The sequence below is a fragment of the Tachypleus tridentatus genome, chromosome 5 (assembly GCF_004210375.1).
Source record: "Tachypleus tridentatus isolate NWPU-2018 chromosome 5, ASM421037v1, whole genome shotgun sequence".
Taxonomy (NCBI): domain Eukaryota; kingdom Metazoa; phylum Arthropoda; class Merostomata; order Xiphosura; family Limulidae; genus Tachypleus; species Tachypleus tridentatus.
This window is the reverse complement of record NC_134829.1, coordinates 31,856,204-31,873,404: the sequence shown is the minus strand read 5'-3', so window position 1 is coordinate 31,873,404 and position 17,201 is coordinate 31,856,204. Positions and strand designations below refer to the sequence as shown.

Sequence of the window (17,201 nt, the reverse complement as noted above, 5' to 3'; positions counted from 1 at the left end):
AAATGTGTGTTTGAAAAATGGTAGGCATGTTAGTATAAAAGAAGCTGGAAACCAATACAAGGACGTCATGCTGTGTGGTAGTGATCATACCCTCAACCATCTCTTCACTATTGAGTAAAATTAAGGTAATAGCTTCTGCAAAAGAAACACTCCTTACTGGTAGAAGAGTGATACTTGTAATACCTGGAAAGTACAAAGTCAAGCCCAGGCTTAGTTCATGTGGATGAAATAGGACTCAGCCCAGGAAGAGGGGACAAAGATGGCACATAATAAAGCCTGTGTTGTCCACAGATGATTAACTTTCAAATTGCAAGGTATCAAATTAAATGAATGATGTTGCAAGGCAAATCTCACAAGCATTTGCACAAGCTTATAGCCTTCATAGAAACCAAGAATAGCAATGTGAGATATCTTTGATGATGGTACCACATTCTGTACAGTAGGCTGAGGCAAGACCTTCATGTGCAGTTTTACTAACTAATGTGACCTTTGTGATCAGAACAAGGGTGATTAATCAGTATAAGCAATTATCTCTCAATGAAGTGAATAAGCTTTAGGTCTGGAAGATGTCTATTCTTGCCGAAAGACTTCTCAGAATAAACGTCAGTGTAATGTCAGATAGTTCTTATGATTTATGTAGTAATGAATTGGTTTGAAATATTTGTGACTTACATTCATAAATTTTATAGCCTTCAATCTTATATGGTTACAGAGCTATTAAATACACTCATACCTTTTGCCACACCAACTTGTTACATCTTTTCTTTCAGAATTTAACATTTTTCTGTCACATTTAATACTACATTATTTATAACCAATAGAAAATCAAGGTTTTTTCCTATCAAATTGTATATTAAAAGCTATGAGTTGGGTGATTTAATAGTGTCACTTGGCCCAACATTTCCTTAGCCATTTACAACTTAATGGGTTTAAAGAACAATAAAAGTTAAGTATTAATAGATATGTGCTGATTTGAGTTTAAATCTACTTAGGATAAACAAATATAGTTTCATGTTACAATTTGAAATCATTATAAAAATAAAGGGTAATTTAGATTTATTTATTCTTTTGGTAGTTGCAAGGTCAGTCAAATTGACCAACCTTGTGTGGTTAGTATTGAGAAAATAACAGATAAAATATAAATTTACTGAAAACAAACATTTGTTATGCATTTAGGATGTTTTAAAGATTATTCAACTGAAATTTGAGATTTTTTCAGATGACGAAAAGTATTTTTAATCATAACACAAATTTCATTTTACACTCAGACTAATTGGCCAAGTAGTTAAGGCACTTGTAATCTGAGGGTCACAGGTTTGAATTTCTGTTACACCAAACATGCTCACCCTTTCAGCCATGGGAACATTATAATGTTATGGTTAATCCTACTATTTGTTGGTAAAATAGTAGCCCAAGAGTTGGCAGTGGGTGGTGATGACTAGTTGCCTTACCTCTAGTCTCACATTGCTAAGTTAGGGACAGCTAGTGCAAATAGTTTTGCATGAAATTCATAAACAAACAAATAAACTCAGACTAATCAAAATCTTTTTTTTAATGTATTAAAGATACTCTACTTAAAAATCAATTTCCTGTTTGTTAAAAACTTGTATTGTTGACTGAAAGTCCACCATATATAGTGAAGATACTCATTTAAAGTTAGTAGTATCAAAACTATAACATCTTTAGATGAATACAAAGTGGTAACGTGATTGTTTAATTTGACTGAGCCCATGTAGAAACAGTTGAAGCAGAGAGTTACAAACATACAGTGGCATTAGCATGATATTTACAATTGACTTGCAGGCAGTGCTGTATAAATAATAGGTGGTGTCTAAATAGAATGTTAGTCATGGAACATTTCAACCACTATTGGTAATTGAAGAAAATATATTGCATTGGTGTAAAATTAAAACAGTTTTTTACTTGGCTTAAATGTCTTTCTTTCCTACCCTGAAAATAAAAGGATTCTAGTTGCTTAATTTCAGTAATTTTTTTTAATATATACACATGAAGCATGTTGGGAAAACTTTATCATGTTTAATTCATTTATTTATTACTTTTTGTTTGAAGTTATGGACAGCTAATTTTGAAATTTGAAAGCTGGCTTTTTTCTGTCTGAAATTGTGTGAAATTTGTAATTGTTCATAAAAGGTTAAAAAAAATTGTAAAATTGAAAATTTTAAGGCTTTCTGGAAAATGAAATGCTTGCAGAAATAATGACTTGTTGTTCAGGAAACTCCCAAAAGAGTGTTTTGATTGCACAAATATGAAATCATTTTTTTTATATATATTCAAACTTTGCTTTTATGAAAAGATATATTATTGGAAATAACAATTTTTTTTTCTGAATTGTAAAAGAATTATTGTGCTCTAAAATATTATTTTATTAATGAAGCTACAACTAAGCTATCAAAGTATTTGTACAAAATTTGATTTGTGACCAATGAAAATGAATTAATAATTATAAATGTGCCTCACTTTGTTATTGCATATTCACTTTTGCTTACAATGAAATACATTGTTAGAGTTTCTCTTATTTTGACAGTTATGATTTTAACTTTTTTGGTTTTACAGTTTGACTACAAAGCCTTTTCAGACACTTATGCAGACTTAAAGTTTTTAGAAAGCAAAAGAAACCAGAGAGAAGAAAATGATAAAAATTACAACAAAAGTAGCAGTAGTATTAGTCCTAAGAAAAAGGTGGGTGTTATGAAACAGTGGCTCCATATATTCTGTAAAGAGTAATCACTTCCAGATTTCTGTCAGTGGGAGCAATCTAAAATTTTTGTGACAAACATTTTGTGATAAAAGTAATTTGACTAATTATGAATTATCTTATTTCAAAAGGTGAAATTTAGCACAAGATTAATTTAGCAAATTAAATCATCAAATGTATTTCTAATAAGCACAAATAATGGCATTATAACTTTTATACAAAATTTAATTGCAAGTGTACCAGTAAAGACTTCTATCAGTTAGAAATCACTAATTTTTGAAGTTCTACTGTATGGACTGTGCAGAACTGCAGAAAGCTACAAGAATGCACCCATTAATTATTATACTACTGTTAAAATGGCAGGAGCTGTAGTCATTTATCTATAGCAACAAAACAACTGCTCAATCCTTTTTTAAGCTCTCTCAAACTACAGTAACCTTGTACTTTTAATTTTTTGGTTCTAAACTGTACAAGAAGAAAACTTTACAAAGATCTGCAACATATTTTATTATTTTGAAAGTATCTTTAAATGTAATTTTGACTATGTATTGCTTGTCCTTTCAATATTTTAATAAAAATCACAACTAACTCTGACTGTTTTATAATCTTTCAACAGCAACAGATATTTTTATATTAGGTTGTTTTAAGTGCTTTTACATTATTTGATCTGGTAGTTTAGAGTGCTTGACTTGCATTCTACACATTGTGGTAGAGGGTGGCCAGAACAGTTAGCAGTGAATGTTGTTATCAAGTTGCTAGTCTTTAAAGTTAAGAACATCCAAGTTAGGTAGCACTTTAAGTAACATTACATGAAATTCAACAAAAAGCAAATAAGCATTGTCATGATGAAAACTAAACTTGTATGTGGTTACTTCAATTTGGTTAAAATGTTTCACTTTTTGACATGTTTGAGATAAAAATATGAATAAATGTTGAAGTAAAATGAATGTTATTTTCAGTGATTTAAATATTTTTTCATTTACTATTTGGGTTACCCTAAACAAATACCATTTGTGTGGAGTCCAATTCAGAGAAGTTAAAGATGAGTCACAATAACAATCACAGCTATAAATTCCAGAAGGAAAACTTTTTATTAATGTTCAACATTTTGTCTTCTGCCTTTCTCCAGCATTAAATACCTTCTGCTATTATATCTAAAATTCAAATAATATCTTGCATATAAAAAATACATTATGAAATATTTTTGCAAAAATGTTCAAGGCATTCAAAGTGTGTGTGCTTTTGAAGTCCTATGCTATTTAGTAGCTCCATGTATCAAATGTCAAAACAGATTTGATTAATTTACTGAGAAATTTAAAGGAATCATGATTATTAAACATGTGAAACAAAGATAACATTGCATTAGAGAGCTTTTGATTTTCAACATTTTTCAAGCGACCAACTTTAGACCAACATAATTGGAATAAATTATTTTAAATCATTTTTATTTCTCTGTTTTGGTGTCTGAGTAACAATTTCAAGTTATACCTATGTAGTGATTTTTTAGCACTAAAACTGTATAGCTTTGTATTAGCTGGCTTTGTATCAAACATTGACATTCATTTTGATAGATTTTATGTTCAATGTTTTGTTTTGTAATGTGTTTTAAAGGCATGTATATATATATTTATTATTTATTTTTTTTCCTTTTAGAGCTCGGAAACCTCTTTTGCTGCTTTGGATGATCAGGATGATACTTTGGTGTTATCAAAGAGTAAAGGTTACAGATAAAGTTATCTCTAACCTTTATGTATATGTTACAGCTTTATACATGTTTTCTAGACTAAACCTATTATTGTAATAATTGGCCAAAAAATATTTCTTTTGGACATAACAATTCATGCATTAACCAATTTCACAAACTGAGAATGTTCTTTATTCATTATGCTTATAGACAGAAATATCTGCTGAGCAGTTCAGTGTTAACAAACATTAAAATTCTGACTGCTGTTTGTAAAAGATGTTTCTTGTTTCTTTTGCTTGTATTATTACGTTGTGGCTAATTTGAGGCTCTGAAGCCAACAAATTCATGGACCCACAAGTAATCTGATGTGTAAAAAGTACAGAAAATTGAGTGTAAGACATCAGTGGATACAATTAAACATTAAGTTTTCTTCTTGCAATTTATTTTAATTTTGGACATCACTTTTACCATTAATAAATTTATGTAGTAGTGAGAATATGCAAGACTAACTAATGTGCTAATGAGTAATAAGCTGAAGTGGTAAACAGTGGTGGATTTGAGGTAGTGTGTACTCAGCGGCTGATGATTTTTGTGGGCTCTACATTGCATGTAATTTTACATACAGTAAAATTATCAATGGGTTCCATTAAAGACTGTGGGCCCTGGGGCTGAGTCACTGCATAGATGTACATTGGTAGCAGTTTTGAATTGTTTTTGTGCGACAGGATTATTTGCCTTATATTGTAGACTTGCTGTACACATTTACTTGTAGTGATGAAAAATTGGCTTATGGTTTTCTTTGTAGTGCAGTAGAATCATTTCATGAGCTCAAATGAAGCAGAGGTATCTCATACATATATTATCAAAATATCAAAAAATGTAAAAATAATAAACATGCTATATTTATTGGGACATCTTTGTAGGTTTATTTGGTATAGTGGAGAGCATGCATAGGTTTAGTTTTTTCTTAGCAAAGTTGAATAATTTAGGTTTCCATATTTAACATGCTCAACCTTTCAGCCATGGAGGCATTATAATGTCATGGCCAATCCCACTATTTGTTGGTAAAAGAGTTGCCCAAGAGTTGGCAGTGGGTGGTGATGGCTAGCTGCCTTCCGTCTAGTCTTACACTGCTAATTGTGGACAGCTTGTGCAGATAGCCCTTGTGTAGCTTTGCACAAAATTCAAAACAAACCAAACCATATTTAAAAGTATAGGCACAGTTGGTCAGTATTGAGTGACAATGTAGGTTCACCTTCTTAGCAGTGTTGAATGGTTTTGTAGGTTTAATAGGTTAATGATGTTGAATGAATCAGTAAATACATATGGTTAGCAATGTACGGTGTGTATACACATATTGGTTTTACTTTTTATGTGATGAAGAATAACTGCACAATTGTAGTTTTCTGATGGAGTTCATTGACTTTGTGCTCACAGTGGGTGCTAATAGTGAATGATAGTGCTTAAAAATGTACATCTCAGTAGGGTAGCTGGTGTACTTGAGTATTGATGTTAATGGCTCTGTTATGCATTACTTCAGCTAAGAAAGGATGGAAGATGTGAATATTTATAAGTATTTATACTGTTGTGTCTATGTGTATCCAATGCAATGAAACTTTGAATATAATTTAGAGGATTGTTTTTTGAAAATTTGATTGATTTGTTATTGTCAGAGTAAATAAGTTCTGAAGGTGACATGCTTGCTTATACACTATGCTCTGAAGGCTGAAAAAAATTACATGAAGGATAGTTGTTCTTAATATCTGAAACAGATTGTTATAAAGGGAGTTGAATTCAACAAATTTGATATTTGTTTGTATGGACAGGCTACTTAGGTTTTACATAAAAGTAGAATGTTTTATGATGGCCACTTAGGTTTTACATAAAAGTAGAATGTTTTATGATGGCCACTTAGGTTTTACATAAAAGTAGAATGTTTTATGATGGCCACTTAGGTTTTATATAAAAGTAGAATGTTTTATGATGACTCGTATTGTGTTTTTAGCTCCCAGCTACTGAAAATTATCAAAACGTTTTCAGTATGGTGTACCAAACATTTCAAAAACAATTTAAATTCCCTTTTTTTAATTATTTGATAATCTGCTTTCTTTTGGTGTAATAGTGACCTCTCATAAGTTACTTGATCTTGATTTGGGAGAGGAATATGATGATGATGATGATGAAACAAGTGAAGAAATGTTTGAGCTGGAATTCAAACAGCACAAGAGAGATTATTACATGAACAAGCTCGACTACGAAACTGTTACTGCGTAAGTTGCAATGGTTTTGCTAATTTTTAAATGATAAGTTTGTAGTCTGTCTCTTTCATAAAAGTATGAATTTAAGAAGTAGAACACAGGGAAATAAAATTTTTTTATAAAAACTGATTTCTATAAATACATGTCACTTCAAGGTTGATTCCTGTACTTTGGTAGCTGCATGCCCACCCACATATTTACTATGAGTGGCAACCTGTGAAGGGTAGGAGAGGATTCTGGTAATCTAAGGGTCCAACCCCGATATGCCACTATGGACTTGAATTCCTGTAGATGGGTGTCCCTGAGGGTTAATTAGCCAGTCCTGTTGGACTAGGGTCACCCCAGCACCAGTGTTGGATGGTCTTAGTGGGTGTTGTGGACATTATGTCTGATGCTAGTGTTTGGGTATGGTGCTTACAAAACCCTGGTGTTGCTGAAGTGAGTCCATCCTTAGGGTTATTGTGTGTCTCCTAGTAGGACTTTTGTGGGTGGGGTCAGTGGCCTCTGAATCTGTCTCATTTCATTATGGATTCCCTCAAATCCAAGTAACATAAAGAAGTAAAAAACAGTTTATTGGTAAGTCACCACACTCTGATGACTGAACAGCAGTTTTCAAGTCATGCTATACCTGTACCTACCCTATTTTCTCATACACCATTCTTTGGCAGACAAACCATTTTTTTAGAAAATGTCTTTATTCAGAAGGGACCAGAGGGGCTTGCTGGCTCTCCTTAGTCAGTCAAGACGCTTTGTTCTTGGGACATCTTGGTGGAAACATCCACCCCAAAACACACTGAACTACACTTTAATTCAAAAGCCATTGGGGGTATATCCATTGAAGTTACTCATCAAGCTATTTTGGATTCCTCACAAGGAGCTATTGTTGACAGGAATTTGAGAAACATTCTTGAGTTAGAGATCCTTGTTGGTTTCTCCAACCAAGTTGTTTCTGCAGTTAAGCATATCTCCACTTGTAAGGTTGAAATTATGCTTCTTGCCAATGTTGTAAATTTGACAGTTACATCAAGGCAGGTTATCTGAACTGTAAAGTATGGCTATATATTCCAATCCCTCTCATATGTTTCTGGTGTTAGAAGTTCAGTCATTCATTCAAAAACATCTTGTTATTTGTTTATAATGTGTGCTTGTTGTGACACTTGTGAATGTGAACACGACCCTCACTATGTTAATTGTTGTGGCTCTCACTCCTCTTATTTTTGTTCTTGCCCTAGATAGGTGGAGGAGAAAGAGGTACAGTGTTTAAAAACCACTAATAACATTTTTTTCCCCTATTCTATCTTGGACATACACTGTTGCAGTACATTCCACTACTACTGTGGGTGTGCAGACAGTGCTCTCTGTACCTCCATCAGAATCTTTTTCATATCATATGAAGAATCTTTTGACCTCAGTGCATAATCAAATTAACAAGTCAACATATATTCCTGTCTCTTTCCCCACCATTCCTTCCAGTGACTGCTCTGGTCAACTTCCTTCTTCTAAGAAATGTAGAACAATTATTTGTTCACACCTCAGTTGCTGAAATCTCCGGCTACTGACAGACCTGCCAACTTGACCTAGGATATGATCTGTGGAGGTCAATAGACCTCCTCCTAATAAAGAAAAATGGTGTGGTCATAAACCAAAGGATTCTCCACCCAGTTCTTCTCCACGTAAATAAAAATGGCCATTTTGATAGAGTGAAACTGCTAAGGTTTCTGTTTTAATCTGGATGACATTAAAGCCTTGATTGATTTCTATCATTCTGTGTGTCACCTTTGAGCAGTTTTCTTTATACTGGAATGACAGTTTGTGTGATGGATAAGTACTGGTTGAACAGTTTTGCAGCTTGATCCACCCTTGGAGGCCATAACCATCCATGTTTCCTTGGATCTTATCATCACTGTTTGTTCTTTCTGGACCCCACTCACTATCTCTTACTTCAGCTCTGCACAGGGAGCTTTCTGCACTTTCTAGTCCAGAGTTTGTATACTGGATCTCACAAATCTCCTTTTCACTTCCTCAGTTTAAATCTTTCTTTGCAGTGTGCAATCAAACTTCAGTGCTTACCACAGCATCCCACCTGGAGTTGTGTTTTAATTCCTCAGTGGATTATGCTCTTTCAGAGTAGACAGTTTGCCATTCTTTCTTTTGGTCTTTTTTATCCAGATGCAGCTGGCTTGGTTGGGTGCATCATTGAATGACATTATTGTCTCCACTGATCAGCCCGTCTAACCGTGGCTTATTCCCAATTCCACCTGTGACCTTTCTTTGAGTCATTTAAGGAAGGCAGATACTTCTAATTGGAAGCACCATCTTCTCTTTGCTGAATATTTTTTGAACCATTCTTCCATACACATTTAAATGGATTGTTTGAAATCATATGACTGTTGGCTCAACCATGGTTTATTGTGGCTTGGTGGTTGCTCATGGGATCTCTTCTGCAGTTACTTTGTTCACTGCCAAGCTGTATGCCATTTCTCTTACCCTGAACCACGTAAAGTTTCGCAGTACACTGATTCACTGATTGCACTGCTTACAATGGGTCATTTACCAATTTACTGACTGTGGAATTCACTCTGTTCTAGTCAGTATTCTAAAACTGCTGGCCCTTTTTTTTATCTTTCATTTCTATCCAGTTTTTTTTGGATACCTGGCCACCTTTGTTATCTTGTAGAATGACTTCACTGACACAGCGGCTACATCTGTCTGGTCTGGTGTCATCAATGCCATGTCTATCCCATATATGGACTACAGTTCTGTATTGAAGGATTGGCTTCGTGCCAGTTGGCTGTCAACTTGGAGTGAGCAACATTGTAACAAGCTTTTCCAGATCAAACCTCCTGTTGTTTTTAGCTGTCTTGTTTCTGTAAAGATCTGAAGGATGGAGTTGTCTCACCTTGGCTGTGCCCTGGTCACAGTTTCTGAACTCGTTTCCTTTTATCTGGGGCTGATCCACCAATGTGTGGCTTTTGTGACACTCAAGTCACAATAGCCCATGCTCTTCTGTCATACCACCATTATGACTGTGAGTGAAGGCACCATTTTTTATGGATTTTTTTTTCTAAGTGTTTACACCTGATGTTGGATAGTGTCATTGGTGATGGTGACACTGTCCAACTTACTTTAGTTTTTAGATTTTTATGAGCCATTGGCCTTTTTAGTTCAAATTAAATATTTTATCTGAATTGTGGACATTTTTCATTTTATCTCTATGTATGTTTACATTTTATGACAATTTTAATTTGATGTTTTTACCAGTTGTTTGGCTCAAATAGTCTAGTTGTTCTGTGCCAATAAATGCCAAATAACCAATCAATACATGCTATGCAAGTACTGAAATGTATATTGTACTTGAAAAGAAATTGAATCTTTTTTTTTGTATTTTTGACAGCTTATGTTATATAAATGTTCTGAACCTCTTAAGAAATATATGGGCAGTTTTTCTAATTTTTTCCTGCAACATTGTAGTAAATTGCTGTTAGTGTAGTGATGAAGAATTCAAAAACTAAATTTAAATATTAATTTATCCTATTTGTAATTTATCCTTTTGTGGTTGAGTTAGCTTACATTTGTACAAGAATTATGCTTTTTATTCACAATATTTTGTGTTAAAATGAATTAATTTGAAGTTTTCCTAAGAATTGCTATAATAATTGTTAAACTTTGAGTTTAATTTTTTTTTTGTCAGTGAAGTACTTAAAGATCAAGCACATGGCTATGTTAGAGCCATCCAGTGGAACCTGCATTATTATTATAATGGAGTGGCATCATGGAGCTGGTGAGTTGAGATATCTTTATGAAAGTAAACTAATGCATAGTTTTTATGTATAAGATGAATTCACTGACCTATTTACTTTGATAATCCATTTTTATAATTTCCAACAGTTTCTTTAAAAGTCATTGAGTGTGCATTTGGGTATTTTGATAAGTTTTTCACCTTTACATATTTTTTTATTTGTATGTGTTTGGCTAGAATAATGTTCATATTTATTATTATTATTAATATTTTAAATATTATAAAAGTTAAGATTGATGTTGTATGATATTGTATTGAAGTCTTATTATATGATTTAAATGTTATTTTTATATGGTTTAGTGACCCCATTTTAGCTAGTTAATATTTGGACTTGATATTATTGGTTTAAATTATGACTTTTAAGCACATTTGTTTAGTTTATTTGTATTTGTTGAATTATTTTTGAAGTCCATCTTCATACTCATAGAATGTATTATGTGTACATGTTAAGAAATGGTTAAAACATCACTAAATTTTCATGTTCTGTTGGAAGACTTGTATACTTCAGGACAATTGACCTACAGGTGTTTTTACTTATCTTTATAATGCTTTAAACTGGATTAATTACTCTCTCCTAGTGAATTTATCCATTTCATTTGCTATTTGGTGAAAAAACAATTGTATTTGTTTTCATGAAAATTTTTAATATACTTTAAGCTAGAAAGAGGAATATATATATTTTTTTATCCAAACATTTTTAACAGAAAAATTTGTCAATCTTTAGGTTTTATCCACACCACTATGCACCATACATTTCGGATCTCAGAGACTTTTCTAACTTGAATTTAGAGTATGATTTAGGAAAACCATTTTTACCTTTTCAACAGTTGGCAGCTGTTCTGCCTGAAGGGAGTAAAGATCTGTTACCAAAAGCGTATCAGGTATGTATAATTATTCTTTAATGTTCATGATTTAAGTATGTTCATTAGGTTTTAAGAAAGTTTCAGAAAGTAATACATATAGAAATTTATCCACTTTCTTTGAATGATACTTTAAGACTAAAAGTTAAATCCTATCACAACTGGTTATCATCTATTAGGGACGTTCTGGAAAACTCCTTTAGCAAAATCCATTTCTGGAAAACCCTGGAAAATTACATTTTATCATAGAGTGATGGATTTGTTTTTTCAGTTGATACTTCATATAAACAATATTGTTGCATTCTCAATTTTATAATTCCCATGTCTCCACAATTATATTGACAAATGACCTATTTTGAGTTGGCTCACTATTCTTGATTTTGAATTGACTCTCTGTTTTGTTAGTGAAGTGAATTCTTGTACAAGTTTTCTACTTGTGGGTACTGACAGATGAACTTGTGGTTGGTGCTTTATTATGACTTAATTAGTTGTATATTTATTTGTTGATTACTGTAACCAAAATGCTTTAAATTCACTCAAAAATGCCATTCAAATACCATTTTAATAGTGGGTGGTTGGGGTTGCATTTATACAGAATTCTGCATTATATGCACAGGAAATTTTAATAAAATGCAACAAATAACAGTAATGCATTTCTGAAACAGATATAACGAGATCTGTTTTCAGATCACCATTATTTTAATATATAATGTAACATGAAAACATTGCAAGGATACTTTTAAAAATAAAAAATCCTGGATGCATATATCCAAAAATTATAACGTGTTGGTCAATTTAACTTGTAGTAGACTGGTAGTTGAAAATTAGGTATGGTGGCCAGTAACCTGAGTAGTTTTATCATGAACAATCAAATTAGACATGTAGTTTACTTCATATTTATTTATTACAAATTTTAAGCTGACTGGAATAATGCTTGAAAAGGTTATATGGTGTTTATTCCAGTGGGTGAATAAACCTTTATTATTTTCAAATATTCATTAATTGTTAAACTTATATAAATTTATACATGTTTGAAAACAGTAAGTGTGATATCTAAGTGGAAATAAGATTTTAGAAGGACTGGAATTCACAACATTAGGAGGAAAATGTAATTTGATCACTGTAAAAGAAAAAAAATTGGCATGTTTACTTTAAATCATTTAAAATAATTTTATGTTTTAAGACCCCTCAGTGTGGATTCCTGTACATGGTGAGGGGACCTCCCAGGGAATGTTCTGTTCTTACAGTTTACCTCCTCTGGGATCTAAACATCCACCCACGTGTTTGCCATGCATGGCAACCCTTGAAGGGGAGGAGAGGATTCTGGTGCTTGAGGGGTCCAACCCTAACACACCATTTTGGCCTTGAATTCCTGTAGATGGGCAGCCTTGGGGTGGTCCCCCTTGAGTCAGTCGGCTGGTCCACTTGGGTTAGGGTCAACCAAGTACCAGTGTTGGATGTTCTCAACAGGTGTTGTGGACATTATATCTGATGCTGGTGTTTGGGTATAGTGCTCACGAAACCCTGGCGTTGTTGCAGTGTCCTTATTTGACATTGTAGTGTGTCTCCTCATAGGGCTCCATGGTGGGTGGGGTCAGTAGGTACCGAAATTTTCCTTTATTATAGATACTACAATTAAAAATCTTAATAAAATAGTGAAAAAACAGTCTATAGGTAAACAACCACGTCTTGAAGATTCTGAGCAGCAATCCTCACCATCTGTACCACTTGGACCTCATTTTGTTATATTGCATTCTCTTTCAGACAAATCTTGGGGCAAATGTCTACCTTTTTCATTCAGAAGAGACTAGAGCAGTGGTTCTTAACCTTGTTGGAGGTACTGAACCCCGGAAGTTTTGTACTTGCATTCACTGAACCCTTTGTAATTGAAAAAATAAAGTATGATTTTTTTTCAAATTCAAAACATAAGTATATATTTCATTAGTGCACAACATGAACCATGCATCAGTTACACACAATATCACTGTGTTCAAAGAACAAAAGCAACAAAACATGAATTTCACACAAAAACAAAAACATAACTCAATGAATATCTACTGCAAATCAATGTGACTTTTGCTGTTGCCTTTCAGAGACAAGTTCAGAAATGTGCAGCTTCACCTTGGCAAGTGCCATTCTCATATCATTTTTGCAACAAAGTCTGTTCCTTTTCTTCATTTTTATGTCTACCATCCTCGAAAAGGATTGCTCTCAAAGATACATTGTAACAAATGATAAAACACGATTCAGCACCTTTCCTCAGAATAACCACTGAACGTTAGAATGGTACAGAAGTACCTTGAATTCAGAGCCCATTTCATTACACAGCTCTTTGAAGATGTGGCGCTTCAGTGCACTATTTTGCAAAATGTTCACATTACAATTTTTAATACTTCTGCCAGTTTCGAAGGCAAGGTTTTTGTTGGCAATTTATGCCTGTGCAGAACACAGTGCGTTACTAATGATGTGTGGTGCATCGGCTTTCACCAGTGCACCAAAACCAGAGTTTCGTCCCAGCATGACTGGAGCTTTGTCTAAACAAACTGCAGAAACCATATCCAATGAAAGATTGTTGTCTCTGAAGAAGTCATCCACAAGTTTCTTCACATCGGCTGTCTTAGTTGTTGTTGTAAGAGGCTTACAAAATAAAAAAATCTTCTTTTATCTCGTCATTCTTCACATAGCTCATGAATGCAACAAGCTGGCTTAGATTGGAAACGTCGGTGGTCTCGTTGAGTTGAAGACTTAATTTTTCTGGGCTTGAAATCAGATCTGCAACAACTTGAGCCAAGATGTCATTACTCATGTCATCTATTCTGCTGCTGATGGTGTCATTTGAAAGAGGAATTTGGAATAACTTATTTTCCCAGCATGATATTCACCATCTTCCACGCAGCTGGTTTTACGAGTTCTTCACCAATGCAAAACCATCTAATGACTTTGGCTGTTTTGTTTCTGTAAGGTTCAGAAGGAGGAAGTTGTCCTAGCTAGACTATGCATTGGTTACAGTTTATTAACTTATTGTTTTCTTTTATCTGGAACTGATGCACCGTTGTATAGTCTGTTTGATACTCAGATCACAATAAGACACATTTTATTTTCTTGTTGTCGTTATGACTCTCAACAACGGCACCATTTTAAGCAAGTTCTGTCCTAAGGTTTGTCCATAATGTTAGACAGTGTTATTGGTGATGGTGACACTGTCCACCTTGGTAATGTTTTTAGTTTTTAAAGGCCACTAATCTTTTTAATGCCATTTAAGTTTTTAAATTTATACATTACACCTTTTTAACGTGGCTCCCTTTTAAAAATCACAGATCATCTAGTTTGATTTGAAATTAGAAACTGGCTGTAACATTAAATAATTCGAAACCACGACTGGAAAGGTCGACTTCAGGTGAATAACGCTACTGTTTGAACTACTCATTAGTCATCCTGGTGACTTGTTATTATAATTTTGCAGTACGTCTTTTAAAACCTTTTTATTACTTTCCTTTTTTAAAATGGCCATAACGTCAAATAACTCAGAACCAGGACTGGAAAGGCCAACTTCAGGTGACTGATGGTGGTTTTTGTACTTACCTGTTAGTCTTCCTGGCAAGTTATGATTACTACAGTTACACTACAGATAGTCCTTTACAACTTGAATTACTATATATTTTCTCTTGACGTTGTAGACTAGATTTAAACATTGTTTTTATGCTATTTATGTTTTTTTAAACTTTGTTTTGTTTTACCTTAATTTTCTTTTATGAATTTTACTAAATTAACTTTACTTTTAACTTTTTACCAGATGTTTGACACAGATAGCCTTGCTGTTTTGTGCCATAAAACACTAAACCAACCAACTAACCAACCAATGTTTTAAGAGGTATTATAGTCTGATGTTAAGCTTGTTGAAAATTAGAGTGAATAAGTTTGTTTTCATTTCAATATTCTCTTTTTATTATGATTTGACAGTAGGCATTGCAGGTGATGCATTGTACTTGGAAATCTGTGTTGTCAACTATAATAACTTTTTTTTAACATATTATACCACAGTAGTAAATGCCAAAATCTGATATAGACAAAGTAAGAGAATTGTGAAAAAAAATATGAATCTGCAATTTTAGGACTATTCATTGCTGACAGTTATAGACCATAGCATGGCAATGGAAAGTCATTTATCTTACTTGGATAAATAGTGTATGAATCCTGTGAAATAGAATTTTATAACCAGTGTAAAAAATTTAACTTAAGAGACAAAAAGAAGTATTTTAAATTTTTTGTCAATAATTTGTCTCGCAACAAAATTTTGGAAATTTCAGAACATAAAAAAATTATAGGAAAACTGTATTGAAATCTATATGAACTTTTTAAAGCTGAAACTAGAGAGAATGTGCTTTCTCTGTGTTCTGTGCATTTTGTTTTAGTATTACTACTGTAGGAAAGAAATGATCAAAAGATTCAGTGATGCCCCTACAGTCAGGAAAGATGTAAACAACTGATTAGTTTAGAATGGAATTACTATGCAATTTTTGTTTGTCTCTAGTGCATTAAATAATTTTCTTGTATATGCCACACACACATTTATCCTTTACAGTAATAAAATGCAATTTTGGTTACAGATTTCCAAATTTTTAGTGCTTGTTTTAACACTCAGTCTGTGAATCTATGAGATATTTGGTGGGTTGATTCCCAAATAAAACTTTCTTTTTGTCTTAATTCTGAAAGGTATTTGATCTCCTTTTGATATTTATAATCAGAATTGTCCACTAGCTTAACAGAATACACTTTAGTTTCCATGTTTATAAGGGAGTAAAATCCAAACCCCAATTAAAAATTTGGCTTAAAACACAGTAGTGGCCCCACATATTGGGCAGAACAAAATCTGATTTCTTAACTATGTGAAGCTATTATCCCTGGCCAGTTACTTGAACTCTACCTCTCAACAGAGGTAAGTAATTTTTGTCAGTAAAGTGAGTTTTCAAGATTTAAAAGGCAAGCCTTTTATCAGTGAACGTTTTTTTGGTTTTAACTTGAATACAGGAAATGACACCTCTCTGTAGTCGACTCATTCATCTGCTGAATTCAATGTATTATCTTGCAGAGTGGGAGGTATCAGCACATGGAGTAATTGTAATAATACCCTGTAATACTTTATTAATATAGAGATGTCTTTTACCCTTTTTTCTTTAAGTATTTTCAGCTTAGAATCAGTTAGAATTAAGACTTTATTTTGTTACAATGACTTACCACAATTAACATAGTAATGAATATAATAATGTTTCTGTCAGAAGATCTAGAATGTCTAGAAGCTGGTGAAAGAAGAAAGCTCTAAATATTCTAAAATATCTCTGTGAAAATCTTAAGTTTACCATGTGGCATAATAGTATGTTTGTGGGTTTACAATGTTAGAAACTGGGTTTTGATACACGATACCCATTGTGGGCAGAGCACTGATGTCTCAATATAGGTTTGTGCTTATCTACAAACAAACAGAATTAAATGCAGAGGTTTTTGTTTTTTTATAAACTTTACATGTCGTGGATAAATAAGTAAATAACACTGAAATGTAAAACCCAGCGTGATATGGTGTGAATAGTAATGTTGTATTATAATGATTACATTATAGGGTAGGGTTAATTGACCATATATAAAGATATGCAGAGATTGTATGTGTATTTATTCACATTGTATGAGATTTATTGCTTTGTGTTGTTTTTTGAAGGGGCTGATGTGTAATGAGAATTCACCTCTAAAGGAATTCTACCCTAGTGAGTTTAAGACTGACCTCAATGGAAAATTACAAGAATGGGAAGCAGTGATACTCATTCCTTTTATTGATGAGGTAAAGCAGACATAAGATACGTTCTGTCAGTTACGTGCTGTTATTGAGGTTATG

The 17,201-nt window shown here is 33.1% G+C and overlaps 1 protein-coding gene across 3 annotated transcripts in view; it reads left to right on the top strand.

The window, feature by feature from the left end:
* pcm (5'-3' exoribonuclease pacman) overlaps positions 1-17,201 on the top strand; it is a 146,079-nt gene that overhangs the window by 40,483 nt on the left and 88,395 nt on the right. For all 3 annotated transcript variants that reach the window (XM_076501944.1, XM_076501945.1, XM_076501943.1), the window contains exons 12-17: positions 2,575-2,700; positions 4,370-4,436; positions 6,523-6,670; positions 10,350-10,439; positions 11,182-11,338; positions 17,028-17,147. In XM_076501944.1, the coding sequence (XP_076358059.1) occupies positions 2,575-2,700; positions 4,370-4,436; positions 6,523-6,670; positions 10,350-10,439; positions 11,182-11,338; positions 17,028-17,147 (708 nt within the window). The remainder of the gene's footprint in view (positions 1-2,574; positions 2,701-4,369; positions 4,437-6,522; positions 6,671-10,349; positions 10,440-11,181; positions 11,339-17,027; positions 17,148-17,201) is intronic.